Raw genomic sequence first — 14991 nt, 5'->3', positions numbered from 1 at the left:
GGACAGATAATAAATAATTTAGTGTCAACTCTATGGAAACATTTTGGACTTCAGTTATTGAACAGACGTCTGAACTTCCTCTGCAACCAGTGGCACCTAAAGTATAGGACTTGTTACAAATGCTCCTGCAAACAATGGGAAGAAATATCTGGTTGAATAGTGTTGAATAGTTGAATAGTGTGTCCAGTGTTTCATATACTAATGCTTGAATATAGACATGTTTTAATTATATCTCATAACATAAATTAATTGTACACCTTGTGATTTCCATTCCAGACCAATTTATTTAAAAAATATATATAATTATTATACATATTATTCTAACTATGGACTTTGCATGAAAATTATGAACTAGGCATGTTGATCCCTGGTCAACTACAAAAGGCAAGCTACCACATGAGTCAGCATAATATTAGAAGAAGAAGAAGAAGAAGAAGAAGAAGAAGAAGAAGAAGAAGAAGAAGAAGAACAGGTTAAGCCCATGAAACTGTCAGCGTAGTAATAGTTCATAGCATAACTGTAGGTGTTGAAAGCAACAATCACAAGGTGCCAATTTTGGGGGGACTACATAGCAACCAATAAAAATCCTCCTATGTGGCAAGTAAAGTTCATGAACGTGGAGGGAAACCACTTGCTGAGCCACTAGAATGTCCTCTCTGCGAATAAATGCATACATAGTATAAACTCAAAGTCACATTATTCCAGCTATTCAGCTGACGTTAGCTTTATCCACACTTGTATGCAGAAATTAAATTAAATTAAATCCCATTGCCGGCCAGGTACATTCTATACATGTTCAGCTTCTGGGTCCTTGTGTTAGAAAAAGGTAGGATGTTTCTACCCCGGTGCAGCTTGAAGTATGGACAGGAGAGAAAGGGAGGCTGGAAACAAATACTGTACACATTACAATCCTAAAATGTAACTTTGACAGTAAAAAAAGATTACGTTAAATTTGACCTTTCAGAGTTAAATTAATTAACACTGAGTATGTTTCTGTGTATAGCACTGTTGGTTTGTGGGTAATGACGCGTTAATCATCACATCCCAAAAGCTCCATACGCAGGGTGATGCGTTCATGCCACTCCCATGGCACAACACGGACATAGCGAGCATAGAACGGAGGCTCAAATAGGTTCTTCTTATGAGTGTTGTTGTCAACGTTGCCTTGGAATATCTGCAAGAGAAATAGAGAGCCAACTCACCCCTGAACACCTTTCAGTTTATATTCTACTGACCCCACCCAGCAGTTCAGAGTTAATGGTTTGAGCAGTCATTATATGGTATTATACGAGTAGTCTGTCATGGTCCTGCTGAAGCTACACTCTGTTGCACTAAGAGATGAGGGTTTATGCAATAATACTTCACTAAAAGTATCTCAAACCCGAAAAACCTTAAAATAAGACCCAAAACAACCTTTTCCTCTTGAAGACCTTTATTTTGTGTCACATTCCTTCACGGTATATCAAAACTCAAATACAGATCTCAGTCTGCAATTCATTATTTCCAAAACACCACATTTTCACTGAAACTTGACTTGACTGAATGAAAACAGTCTCATGTACGAACCACGCACATTCTTCATTCACCGTGAAGGAATGCAACACAAGAATTGTCCATGAGTTCAAGGTTTCACAACATACATTTTAAAAAGTAATTGGGGGCTAAGTATTCCTTTAAACTTGTGTTAGCAGTAATGATCAGAAATAGTAAATGCAACTTGCTCATTGAAATAGATGTGCCCAGAGTGGACTTTCTTTTATGATATTTGTGGGTCTTTTTGCCTTTCTTGATATATAACAGCATGGACATTTTAGAGATTTGTCTGACCTTGTCATTTTGCGAGTTCTCCTCTTTTGCCATGCTCCAAGACTGTCCATCATTACTGTAGGCTATTTTGTACATTGATACAAACTGAACCACCCCAAAATCCTTGGCACCCTGGGTGATAATCCCTGTGATTCGCTTGGTCTTCTCTAGATCCACCTACAGTAGGAACACAGAGAACAATATTATACATCATAATATCAACTTGATACATTAAAAGATTATTACAGATTAACCCATTTTGGGCGGGAACCCCTTTTGGTGTTAGCATTATGTTATGCTTTAGCTATTGAAAAATAGCAGACCTACAAGCTCATAGCGCGCCACTCGAGCTTGTAGGTCTGATATTTTTGAAAAGTCGAAGAACGACTGACATACAGTAGAAACATAGCTTTTTCAGAAAACTCTCAGGATGTAGAAGACATTTTTAGAATCTGATCTCAGGCCAAAATGGGTGATTCTCTTGCCTGAATCCACTCTGAGCGGTTGGTGGTGGCAGCTGACCAGGCGTTGGTCTTCCCCTGTTTATCCAGCCGGGCATACTGGGGGTGCCAGGTCAAGCTATCGATGCCCCAAGTGCGGAAAGAGCTTGAGGCTGTCAGCTGCCCGTCAGAAACAAGGCGGGATTTCATTCCCAGAGTCTCACAGCAACCTGCCGCGTTTGAATAAACTGTGAATAAAAAGCAGGGACAGAGGAGAGGAAAATAACAAGGATAGAGCGAGAGAGAGAGGACAGGAAGAACAGCAGAGATGAAACAACCCAATGATCTCAAGACTCACCCATAGAAAAAGAAAGAGAACAGATAAAGGATGTCCTTTCATGGATACACATGAAACTTCAGGAAAATGGTGAAAAGTTCTCTGATCAATTGACATATATTTTTCATCCCATAACCAAGCAGAGAAAAACAGATACGACGGATATATATGAAAATAAAAAAGCCTTAATGCAACTTTTGCTCAGGAGGTAGAGTGGCGGCTACTTTTGAAATGGGAGGTTTTCCTGGGTTAGTGTTGGTGACTATTATCCCTATGGTGCCTTGCATGGCTTCCTCAGCCGTAGGAGTGTGAATGGATTCATTCTAAAGTGCTTTGGATAAAAGGGTTATATGGGCCCAGGCCGTAGCGTAACGGTCTGGGCACCGGACTGGTGATCCAGTCGCGGTGTGCCGCGGGTTCGACTCCCGGACCCGACACGGCCCCTACCGCATGTCATCCCCCCATCTCTCTCCCGTTTCCTGTCAGCCTACTTTCTATCCCTTAAAAAATCAATAAAGGCGTAAGCCGCAAAAAAATATCAAAAAAAAAAAAGGGTTATATGATTGCACTGTTTACAGAATCCAATCCACTTTATTTATTTATATGTGTAGGCCTATTATTATATTATATATTATTATGGAAAAGCAAAAGTGTGTGCGTGTGTCTTCAGGCTTGAAAGGACATGTGTTTCAATTACTGCTGCCCACTGAATACTGTTCATAACATTTTCTCTGCAGTCTAACCACAGCTAAATGGGGGCTCATATTATGCCATTAAAATAAGCCTGAGGGCAACAACAACAAGAGTCAAACCACACCATAACAAATACAGAGTGAAAACATTTCTACATTTGTTGTTTTACTAATGTCAGGGATGTAGAGGTTTTTCTCTCAGTTAAAAATGGAAACTAAAGCCTCTACAAAGAGTCTAGCCCTACTAGTTGTTCCTACAGGTTACGTGCTGCTCCAAGTTCTATGGCAATCAGTCCATTAAGCTTTTGAGATACACATGTTGTGTGCAATTGGGGCAATGCGGAAATTTCAATGGCAATCCAGCCAATTGCCGTCTTGGCATTGGCAATTAACCTCATTCCCTGGCTTTTCTTATCTCACAAGGAGAAAAACCTGGTGAAGAACTGCAACAGAAAGTGTCTAGAGGGCAGGACTTCAGCAGGACTTCGGAAGCTGTGATTTTCAACTAATCTCAATTCTCAACGTGGTTCTCATGTCTGGTAATGTAAACATAACTGTACTGTATTAATGTAACTTCCTTCATTACTTACGTCCTGTACTGCTTAGATACTTTCAGTAAGCAGTTCTTGCCCAAAGGATCATACAAAATGTATTTTAATTCATGATAGGACTTGTCTTTAGTCTGAATAAAGGATAAGGCATTTGTTCTGGTAGCCAGTGAATGGAAGTAGGCTAGACAAGAAAGTGCACCAAACAGTACTGTACTTGGATTTGGTTACCATTAAGCTCACAGCCCACCAGCTCCATGCGAAGTGTGCAGGCCTTTCGGCACACCACAGGGATGATCCGGATGTACTGGGCCACGATTGGAGGGTCAAACATGTTGGTCTTTGTGCTGTCGTTATCTGTGTTACCAAAAAAAACCTGTACCAACCAAAAAGGTAACAGAGTTGGTTAATGAAATAAGTTGTTTGATTAAACCTTTAGGCAAATTACTTTATGTGAAAGTTGCTACTACAGTAAACACAAACCAGAAGAATGTATGGTAGGCTACAGTAATCCAACTGTAAAGTAGGCTACAGTTGAGACATGGCAAATCTCCTGACCTTGTCCTTCCTCTGGCCATCCGCTCGATAGGTGGCAAAAGCCTTTCCATCAAAGCTGGCGGACACCTTGAAGTGCTTTATGTACTCGGCCGTGCCCATGCGACTGGCACCCTGGGTAATGATGCCTGTCAGACGCATCTTCTTCTGCATATCGATCTAAGAGGAGGATCCATTTTACTCTCTCGGTGATAGGGTTAGATTTTCAATAATGTTAATCCAGAAAGAGGCCTAATCACACAATGATGGAATCACAGAATTCTGTCTGTATGATCATAGTTACTATTGGAGTTACCGGCAGAGGCTGAGCATGTTCCTGTACATTCAGCTCACCTCAATCCAGGGGTTCCTGTCATGGGCAGCAGAGGTCCAGGCGTTGACTAAGCCTTGGTTGTTGAGCCTAGCCAGCTCAGGGCCCCAGCGCTGAAGTCCCAGAATACCATAATGCACAGAGGAGGCTGTCATCTGGGACTCTACAATTCCCCCTCCCTCCATTCCCAGCAGAGATATACAGCCTGAGATGCAAACATATCATACATTTTAACACACACAAAGAGAAAGAGATGCTACCATCTTGTTTTAATTGGAATAAAGGTGTGGTTGAAAATACACATACATGACAATTAAATTAAATGTAATGGTGGACCTACGTAAATGGCATTGCTTTCCAACATAGGGTGAGGGGCAGTGGCAAGTGTAGTCTCCATCTAGATCCCTGCATTTCCCTCCATTCTTACAGGGCTGGTTGGCACAGTCATTCACATCTTGAATAAGAAAACAATACACAGTCCATGATTCATTTCATCTTAACTTTTTGACGAATAGTAGTGATGAATACTCTGAGACCTACTGTATAAGAACTATGATAACACATACTATGAGTTAAAATGTCTAGTGTTCTAGTGGTGAACAGCTGTGCTCAATACATCCCAGACAAAATACACAGTAAAATCCTGAATATTATGGTCCATTTCGTCGCACACTCTCCGAGTGACATTAACACTGGATTATTTTACTGTTTACCTTAAATTCCAGAGTGTTCCTTTAATTGTTTGATTTTTGACACTTTCGAAGTTACATTTGCATTCCGGATCCTACAGTTTCTACAGACATATGAGGTAGCCTATACATGTACCTCTAACTCACCACTGACTGATGGTTCATATTTTGCCTTTCTGCACCAGGTGACAACAGACATGCCCATATAAGGAGCAACACTTGAGGGGGGACATGATACACCTCCAAACTGATTTTGAGGACATGGGGGGGGGGGGGGGGGGGGGATGTTTTGCATGGAGCCATGCAATTCATTCTTCTCCCCACAGGGAGGCAGCGTTGTTTCATGACATAGGGCACACGGATAGAGAGGCTTGTTTGGGTGCCACCCTGCAGGGGAAAATCAGAATCACTATCAAAAGGATAATACTGTAGGATATTTTACCAAGTACTGCTACCGCTTTTGGACAAACCAAACCATATCAAACTGAGAGAACTGATGTACACTATACATAACATCATCCATAGGTCTGTCAACCAGTGGAAGATGATGCTCTACCCTTCTTGCTGGACCTCAGAGACTCCTCTAGACTTCATTCTAAAACCCAGACAAAGACCTGTTTACATCATGTTCATGTTAATACAGACAGACAGACAGACACAGACAGAGAGGTAGAGTACACATCTTGTGAACATACATGAGGAACAAGTGATGTTTGTACAGTGTGACTACACCTAATGGTCATCGACTGCGTGCATCGTCATTCAGAATAGGGTGGAGTCATATTGGTGCTACAGTATGTGAGGAAGTGGTTAGTTGGACAGACTGTGTGTTCCACCCAATCCCCCACCTACAGTACTGTATACGGAGTCTACGGACCCATAGAAACCATGACGTCTGTGACTTAATACGTACAGTGGGAGTGAACAGCCAGACTGCACAAACATTGTAATTGGTGGTCAAACTGGAACTTTGAAGGATGAGTTGTTTTTTCCCCCAATAAATGCCATGTCAGCACTACTCTGATTCTCTGGTAAGGCTTCAGTGGCTGGATACCGTAAGCTAGTTTACTTTAGCACAAAACACAGGTGCACGCAAACTAATGAATGGGTTTGTTTGTCACGTTCTGAATAATAATAATTAATTTATTGATAATATTTTTTTAAATCCTTCCTCTCTATAAAACTAAAATATGACTTATGAAAAGCAATTCCATTTCCTTCCCTTTCTTAAAACTTATAATGTATTATTATTATTATTATTTGAATTTGAATTAGATCTTATTTGAATGTAATTGCATTGTTTGACACTGTTAAGGAAGTTCAAATACAAGAATTCCCTGCAGTTACCACGAGACAAAACTGTTGAACCAACCCAAATCAGTAATCCAGGGTTTATTTTAAGAGGATATGGCATTCGTCATAATTAAGTTCTTTGATCCATAAAGCCTGATTTATACTGTGCATTGAAAATAGCAGATCTATAGCGCACAACACACCACGGCACGACACGTTGTGAGCTTGTAGATCAGCTATTTTCGGTAGCACGCAACTGAGGATAACTCAGGCTTATGGTGAAGCTGAAGTCTGTGGGAAGCACAAACAGACACAATGTTAAATCTTCACGTGGACGTTTGCTGCATGCTAAAAGACCTGGAGTGGCATTTTGCTAATTAGCTAAACAAACGCACGGCCAGCTGAATAAAGGTCTTTCAGGAAATTCCCAAGATAGCTGCTACCCCGTTCTCACACTGCTGTGGAAGTGTGGAAAATAACTTTAGGTGGTTGCACTTTTTGCAAGCAAATAATCTACAGTACATGCCAGCCAATACCATGTACACTACATACACTGTCCATATCTTACCTAGAGGATCGCTTCCTTGACTGAATGCTGCTAAATGTGTATGTACAGTGCACTGCACGCATGCGGTCGTGCGTCTGTCCATATGTTGTGTCCTTTTAGAATTTAGAATCACAAATGGCATTAATCTGGCAAACAAAAGTTATATTAATAATAATGATGCCTTGAGGGTAATTGGAGTTGAATTGTGTCCAGGGCCAACAGAGCAGAATTAATAAGATGTTGCAGCGTGGGCCAGACGGACAGATGTCTGGGTGAAGGGCAGTCAGACAAGACAGGATGTACCAATGAGTCATAGTCAGACAGGAATGCAGGTATTGGTACAGTATACTTACTGATCTGACAGTGGACGCCCTCAAAGCCTGGCTGGCACTTGCAGACGTACTCATTGAACACGTCACCTCGCCGGGTTGGAGCGATGATCTCACATGAGCCATCGTTCCTGCAGGGGTTAGGACTGCAGGGTCCTGAGAGGAGATTCCAGAGAAGTAATTAGTTTTGGAGTATGATGTAAACTGTGCTTCTGTACTATTCTCCAAAAGTGTCCTCTTCCTGTCTGTACCGGTCTCTTTTTGGTCGCAGGTATCGCCAGCAAAGCCATCAGCACAGATACATATGAAGGGATCTTCCCCTACCCCCGTCACACATGTTCCACCATTATGACAATGATTCACCTTACAGTAGTCACCTGAGAAACACAGAGAGATAGAGAGAGACAAACAGACAGCAAGAGAGAAAGTAAGAAGGAGAGGAAATAAAGAGAGAAAGGAGAGACATCAAATTACTAGAGGTATACACGTGACATCATCATCATACCCGGAAGTTATGTGGGAACACCTATACGCCTACTGAGTGTGGCAAAAAACTACTTACTGGCCTTCGCATACATCCAAACAGAAAAGTCCTATCTGATTGCGTAAAACGACGTTAAACAATCTTAAATTCTCACTTTGCCACTCAATTTGCCACTCAATTTGCCACTCACTTAATGCATGCACATACAATTTAGGCTACACTCAAAATCTAACAAGTCCAACCTATAGTGTGCATAGGTACTCATTGCCAGATGACTTTAGTCCCCATTCTGGGCGGGAACCCCTATTGGTATCTTACCCCCTCAGGCCGGGAACCCATATTTGGGTTCTGTACAGTATGTACAGTATTCAAAAATGTAAAGATTTTGATGCTGCTATATAAATATTTTAAGTTTTTCAGAAACCTTAGGTCAGGATTTAGAGGCGTTTTTAGAATCGGCCTTAGGCCTAAATGGGTTAACCTTTGACCAACAAATTACACCATATGTGGATTAAAGTTATATGCAATTTCATGGCCTTGTGTTATGATGTGATGATGATCCAGTGTATTGAACAATTATTAGACAGACTGACAGAGTGACATACAAACCAATAGCGGCAGTGGCTCAGGAGGTAGAGCAGCCGCTTTTTTCGATCCCGGGCCCCCCCTAGAGTTACTGTTGAGGTGTCCTTGAGCAAGAAGCTGAACCCATAGCAGTTTGGTGCGTTCATTAAGTTCAGTGCATGGTATTGGTTTCCTCTACCATTGGTGTATGAATGTGTGTGTGAATGGGTGAATGTAATGCACAATCTATGTCAAGCGCCTTGGATAAAGCTGCTATTATATAAATGCACCATTTACCATAGTTACAATAGTTACATAATTACAATAGTTTTGCAATTACTTCACAGCTCAACTGAAATCCACTGAGAACAATGGCTATAACATGTAGTTGGCTCGGCTCAACAACCAAGGCTTAGTCAACGCCTGGACCTCTGCTGCCCATGACAGGAACCCCTGGATTGAGGTGAGCTGAATGTACAGGAACATGCTCAGCCTCTGCCGGTAACTCCAATATAACATGGCTACAGTTAATCATTGTTATAATCTGATCGCCCATGGCTGTGTACTTGTACGCGAGTACACAGTGTACTTGAAATGTATTGTGTACTGCCTGAACTGTAGCATCCTTTATAGTTAGGCTACGAGAGACATCTCAGACAGCAAGGTCAGCCTTGCTGCAGTTAGCGGTTATTATATGTCTCCATTGTTGTTGTCACGTCATTGGGATCCAGCTCTATATATGTTCCTGTTGTGTATAATAAACTTTGTGAACCTTTAGCGTGATACTGTCTCGTGTCGCGTTATTGTTCTCCCGGGCCCGCCGCCCCTGTGGCCGTACCAAAAGTATACTCCAACCGGATTGTCACACACCACCCAGCCGACACACACTACCTGTCTGTCAAACCAGACGAGGGTCCAGTACTTAGAGTTTACAACAATCATGGGTATCATCCAGCAAACAAGTGGTGTAGCAGCAAGGCCCATCACCTACTGTGTCCTCCCAAGACAGGCTTTCAAATGCAATCAGTCTCGTCTTTCTACATTGAACATTCAGACGCTATATGTAGGCTACCACAGTTCATCAACAATTTGACCTTTTGACACTTGACCACCAAGCTGCACCCCTGCGAGATATGTGACATTCAACGGTCTTCTCTTATGATTTGATGATGATACAGTGCACTGAGTCATTGTGGAAAAGGTGACATATACACGCTGTATATACATTTAGATACACTGTCACTAAATAAATAAAACACTTTAATAATACACTTCAGATGAAGACCTTTCCAAACTGGGACCCTATTGCTCCTATTTATAGAGCAATTATATTGATCTACTTTGCTTTGTTGTTCTGGTTCTAGCCTGAAGGTTTGTAGCAACACAAAGCAACATTGGAATTGGGGCCTTCTTTGGCTATAGCCCAAAGTGCTGACTGATAGATCTGTGCTACTGTAGGCCAGGAAAATGGCACCTAGGACTGCGGTTGTAGAAACCTCTGAATTCTCATTTAAATAAATCACAGTTGATATTCTATTTCAGCATTTTGTTGGTAACTCATTGGATTTTGATCCCTGCATGCCCGAAGTGAATTTGTGGACAACATTCCAGTGACCTTTTATTTTCACATCACAGATTTTTTTTTTTTTTCCTTTAACAATGTGTACTACCATGAACACATAGAGTTGCATGTATAAGAACACCAGTTTAAGTCGTTTAACCTAACAGTGGCTGTGTAACTGTTGCACTGAACAGACTGGCTCTTCAACTGTACATGTTTCAGCATGAACATCAGTATCAAAACAGCCTTTCTTTCATATCCAGATAAACCAGTGAGATTGAATATTTAGCAGACCAGGACTCGTTTCTCCTTATCCAGAAACAACAAATAAACACTGCAAATACATGTGTAATAGCACAACTGGAAAATATCCAATTTAAAAGGATAATTATCACGTCCTCTTCTTTATAACAAATGCATCACAGTTTCCTACCATTTCTATACATTTGTAGGTTTTAAAATTAAGAACACACTATACTACTGCTCTATTACTGAAAATCAACCTCAGCAAGGCTTTATGAGTATATGAATCTTCGAGAACCTCTTGAATAGACAGCTAATCTTAATTTGGTTGCCGCTTAATAACAGAATGTGTTTACAGTATGGGATTAAGAGATTGGGGGATTAGTTAGGTCAGACCGTCCGCGTGCAATACACCTCAGTAATGACTATAATTACACACCAGTGAAGAGGCTCAGAGGTCCTACGTCCCACCTGATCTCATGACAACAAGTGGACAGGTGCAGGTGGACAGAGGGTAATCCTAAGGTACACATAAACATCAGCGATACCGCAATCATATCCTGATGTATACCCTCAATATCATTATCTCTGTACATTTATATTTTGAAGTGACCCTACATGACACAGTGACACAAATCTGAGGATCCTATACTTTGCAGGCCACACACAAAGGCTTGTATTGGATATGTGGTTCATGTTAGCCACATTATAGGACAATATTTTCCATATATAGGTCTACTGTAACTAGAACAAACGCTATACATGCTGCTAATTTCATGACATTTAACAAACATGCTTCTTATTATAATCACTGGTGTGTTAGTGCTATAGACAGTTATAGTATAGACACTATGCTGACCTGAAATACAAACAGTCCAACATCTGCTAAAAGCATTTGATTATTCTTCAAGTTTGGTAGTAAATGCCTTTAATTAAAATGTATGTATTTATTTGTGTTGTGGTGTTGCCATGCAATTAACTCTCTCGTTTTTGTATTTTGGTCTCCTGTTTTTATTCTCCGGTATCAAAAGCTACTGGCAAATTTTACGTTTAAGATCACAGATCAGTGTAACTAACCTATAGAGCTACAGATAAGAGATGGTTAAGAAAATGGCATGCTGAAAACATATAAAAATGTTAGGCCTACAGAGCTACAGTTGCCACATTCAGATCAAAGTCTGTCAAATAGGCTACGGGTGACATGAACTGGCATCTTTGAGATGAAGAATAGCCTGCCCTGCAGCGCCCGTAATGAATAAATACCGGTTCATAGCAAGTCGGTTTAGTAAATTGAAATTTTCAGTTGCTTCACAAAAACAGTTAGCAAAGGGACTTACCGTTCACCGAACAAAGACAGGCAATAAAGTTTGTCAAGTATATCAAGTTTAAGTGCCCAGGAAGTTTCATGTTTGTTTCCTTTGCGCTGCGTTTCTCTCAAATTCTCTGCGACGCTATACCGCTAGATGGCCGCTGAACAGATTGACAGGGTGGATAACATAGGCGGGCTTGAAATTAGATTCATGGTCATGGTCACGGATTAGCAACCCCGGAAACTATGTGGCCATTCACGCAGTATTAATTCATTAGACAATATTCAAATCATGTATATGGCATAATAATCATAGGCTACGGCATAAAACAATCTCCGAGATGAATTTTAGCCCTATTTATTACTACTATATTATTTTTGGAATAATTTAGGCTGATTCAGCCTGGCTGAAGTCTTAAAACCGTTTGAGCAACTCTCCAGCCTTCAGGAGTATGGAATAAGGTTGACATGTTACGCAGAAATTGTGCTGGGCAGTGGGCACCATTTACGTGGTTGGCACGCCACCTTGTGTCTAGAAACCTCTACTTCAGGCGGACGCCAGCGTGACGAATACAATAGCTAGTAAAACCCCTTTTCTGTTAAAATGTTAAGATCGCTGGTAAAATTGGTGTAATAGTGTTTGTCTACTACTCTATAGGATACCCACCTCGTGTTTTGTACTGTGATATGGATTCCCCTGAGTCTGCAATAAAGAATCAATCAATCAATCAAACTCCATCTCTAATATAAACAGAAAATACATTTTCAGGTGGGTTGCCAATTTCAGCCCATAGCCTATTTGTCTGCTCATTTCTGTCATTGCTTCAAACATTCTATAAGAGAAACAGGGAGACCCCCATGCACTTAACAAACGGTCCGTAGACTCCGTAGGCCTACCATACCGTACATTTTTATGGGTCCCTTTATTATTTTGTTTCCTATACATTTGGTTCAAAAACATTCCCAAAAAAGCTAAAAGTACACAGGTGGCGGTATTGATTGATTGAAATATTTATTAACAGTTTGCAGAATTACAGTAGGCTACATTTCAAGCACAAACTCAATACAAAGACTGTTAACTGTGAGTGGACGACCAAATTAGCATTACACTTGTTTACAAGAGGGTCCTTGTTCAATTCATAAGTTTTTCATTATGTTATTAAAAATTAGTTATATCATAAGTTGTGAACATTGAAGTGATGCACATCAGCGTCGGAGAGGAACAGGCACTGTCAGATCAGTTACGCAACTTTTGGGAAATCGAATCCCTTGGAATACACATGAAAGAAATGCATTCTGAGAAGGAAGACATGGCAGTGTATCCCAAGCCGTGCTTATCCACGGCTTCACAAGCCGTGCATATATCCACGGATATCCAAACTCCAAAGCCGTGCATATCCACGAATATCCTGCCTATTCCCACTATAGACCGATTCACAGAGGGTTTCCTGGGTGCGGCCATTACTGAGGGTGTACCATTGAGTACTGCAGCACTGATTAGCTACACCTGGCCTACGGAGCACCTGCTCCATGGATTACCCCTCAGTAATGGCCGCGCCCAGGGCACCCCTCTGTGAATCGGTCTATAGGCTGAGGAAGAAATGCCACTTGACAGTTTTCAAATCAGCCTCATGGTGGCGCTACAACAGGCCAAGTTGCATCTCACACACACACACACACACACACACACACACGCACACACAGTCGCATGTCTTAATGACATCCACATTTTGGTGGCATAGGAGCGAAAATAATTTAGTCCCTTGTTTGTGCCGAATCTGGGTTGTACATGGTTCGTTGCACTCCCTCTGGTGTTGTGGGTGTGGACTTCGTTAACATTAAGGAAATATCTAGACAGGTACATGGGTATCTTCACTATCTTGGTGGTGTATCGAATCTTGTGGACCAGACACATTGCAAGATGCTGTACTCTGTCGTCGACCCTAAGCCATTCCAGCCTGTCAAAGTGGGCATGGGTGAGGTGGGTTTGGGGGGTGAGGCCAATTAGGAGCCTGATCAGTTTGTTTTGGGATGTCTGGAGCCTAGTTTTAAGGGCCTTTGAGGTGCTGTGGTACCAGGAGGTGCATGCATAGTCAAAGAAACCTTGTACGAGGGCCCCTGTTAAGGTCTTCAAGGTGTTTTTGTTGACCAGTGAGGAGATCCTGTAAAGGAATCTTGTTCTTTGGTTGACTTTTTTTATTACGTTGGTGGCCATTTTATCACCGGAAAGATAATTAGCCTCCAGGATGGAACCTAGGTATAGGTAGTGTGATAACATTGTCACCCACTCTAACCAAGAAGTAATTTACCTTGCTGAGATTACTATTAGACCCAAAGAGAATGGATTCAGTTTTCCCAGGTGTAAAGATAGTTTGTTATCAGCGAGCCAGGTGCAGATTCTACCGAGTTCAGAGCTGAGGGCCTTTTCAACCTGCAGTTTGTTCCTGTCCGAGACCAGCAGTGCTGAGTCATCTGTGAACAGGAACAAGTTGCAGTCACAAGCTGATGTCATGTCGTTTACATATAGGAACAGTAAAGATCCTAGTATGCTTCCTTGTGGAACGCCACAGCTCACTGGGAGGGGAGGGGACAGTGTTCCATTCACCTCCACCATCTGTTCTCTCCCCCCCCCCCCCCTCCCACGCAAGGCAGCCCAGCGAGCCTCAGCCTGCCCCCCAGCCACGACTCCATGAGCCACCCGGAGCTCCCCTCCCTCCCAATAGGCTATATATATATATGTGTGTGTGTGTGTGTGTGTGTGTGTGTGTGTGTGTGTGTGTGTGTGTGTTGATGATGGTGTGTGTATAGTGGCTATAGCTCCAGTCATCACCCACATAGTAAACCTCTCCATCAAACAGGGACAGGTCCCCCAAGATTTTAAACTGGCCAAAGTAACCCCCCTATACAAAAAAGGGAGTAAATTAGAACCCGGCAACTACCGCCCTATTTCTATTCTAAGCTCCATCTCGAAAGTGATGGAAAAAATAGTCTATGAACAGGTTGAAAAGTATCTTGCCACTAATAAATTGCTGTACGAGTTCCAATCTGGTTTCAGAACATCCCACTCCACTGACACATGCCTCCTCTATTTGAGCGACCACATCAAACACGAGGTGGATGCTGGAAAATACTGCGGCATGGTCATGCTGGACCTCCAAAAGGCTTTTGACACCGTGAACCACTCCATACTGGTTAACAAGCTTAAAGCTATTGGTTTTGATAGCACATCAGTGAGCTAGGTGCAATCCTACCTGGAGGGGAGAGAACAGATGGTGGAGGTATAC

The 14991-nt window shown here is 41.8% G+C and overlaps 1 protein-coding gene across 2 annotated transcripts; it reads right to left on the bottom strand.

The window, feature by feature from the left end:
• Positions 1-264: 264 nt before the first annotated feature.
• LOC310878522 (lactadherin-like) lies at positions 265-12110 on the bottom strand. Of its 2 annotated transcripts, none has more exons than XM_083792852.1 (10): positions 11736-12110; positions 7798-7923; positions 7571-7702; positions 5029-5142; positions 4712-4893; positions 4382-4537; positions 4055-4199; positions 2292-2476; positions 1828-1983; positions 265-1174 (listed from the first exon to the last, which is right to left on the bottom strand). In XM_083792852.1, the coding sequence occupies exons 1-10, from the start codon at positions 11803-11805 to the stop codon at positions 1031-1033; spliced, it is 1410 nt and encodes a 469-aa protein (XP_083648978.1). In that variant the 5' UTR covers positions 11806-12110; the 3' UTR covers positions 265-1030. The 2 variants fall into 2 exon arrangements, with proteins under 2 accessions (XP_083648978.1, XP_083648977.1); XM_083792851.1 differs by having other exon boundaries at positions 2292-2494; positions 11736-12109.
• Between the last annotated feature and the right edge of the window lie 2881 nt (positions 12111-14991).

The sequence above is a fragment of the Protomyctophum parallelum genome (genome assembly GCF_964188405.1).
Source record: "Protomyctophum parallelum genome assembly, chromosome: 2".
Taxonomy (NCBI): Eukaryota; Metazoa; Chordata; class Actinopteri; order Myctophiformes; family Myctophidae; genus Protomyctophum; species Protomyctophum parallelum.
Note: the sequence above shows the minus strand (reverse complement) of the source record. Positions and strands in the feature narration are given on the sequence as shown.

Excerpts from the sequence above, each read along its gene's own strand:
- LOC310878522 (XM_083792851.1), bottom strand. The coding sequence starts at position 11,805 with ATGAAACTTCCTGGGCACTTAAACTTGATATACTTGACAAACTTTATT. Across the intron at positions 5,143-7,570 it reads GGGCGTCCACTGTCAGATCA|ATGTGAATGACTGTGCCAAC; the intron begins GTAAGTATACTG and ends TTCTTATTCAAG. Across the intron at positions 4,538-4,711 it reads ACAGGAACCCCTGGATTGAG|ATCGATATGCAGAAGAAGAT; the intron begins GTGAGCTGAATG and ends TCCTCCTCTTAG.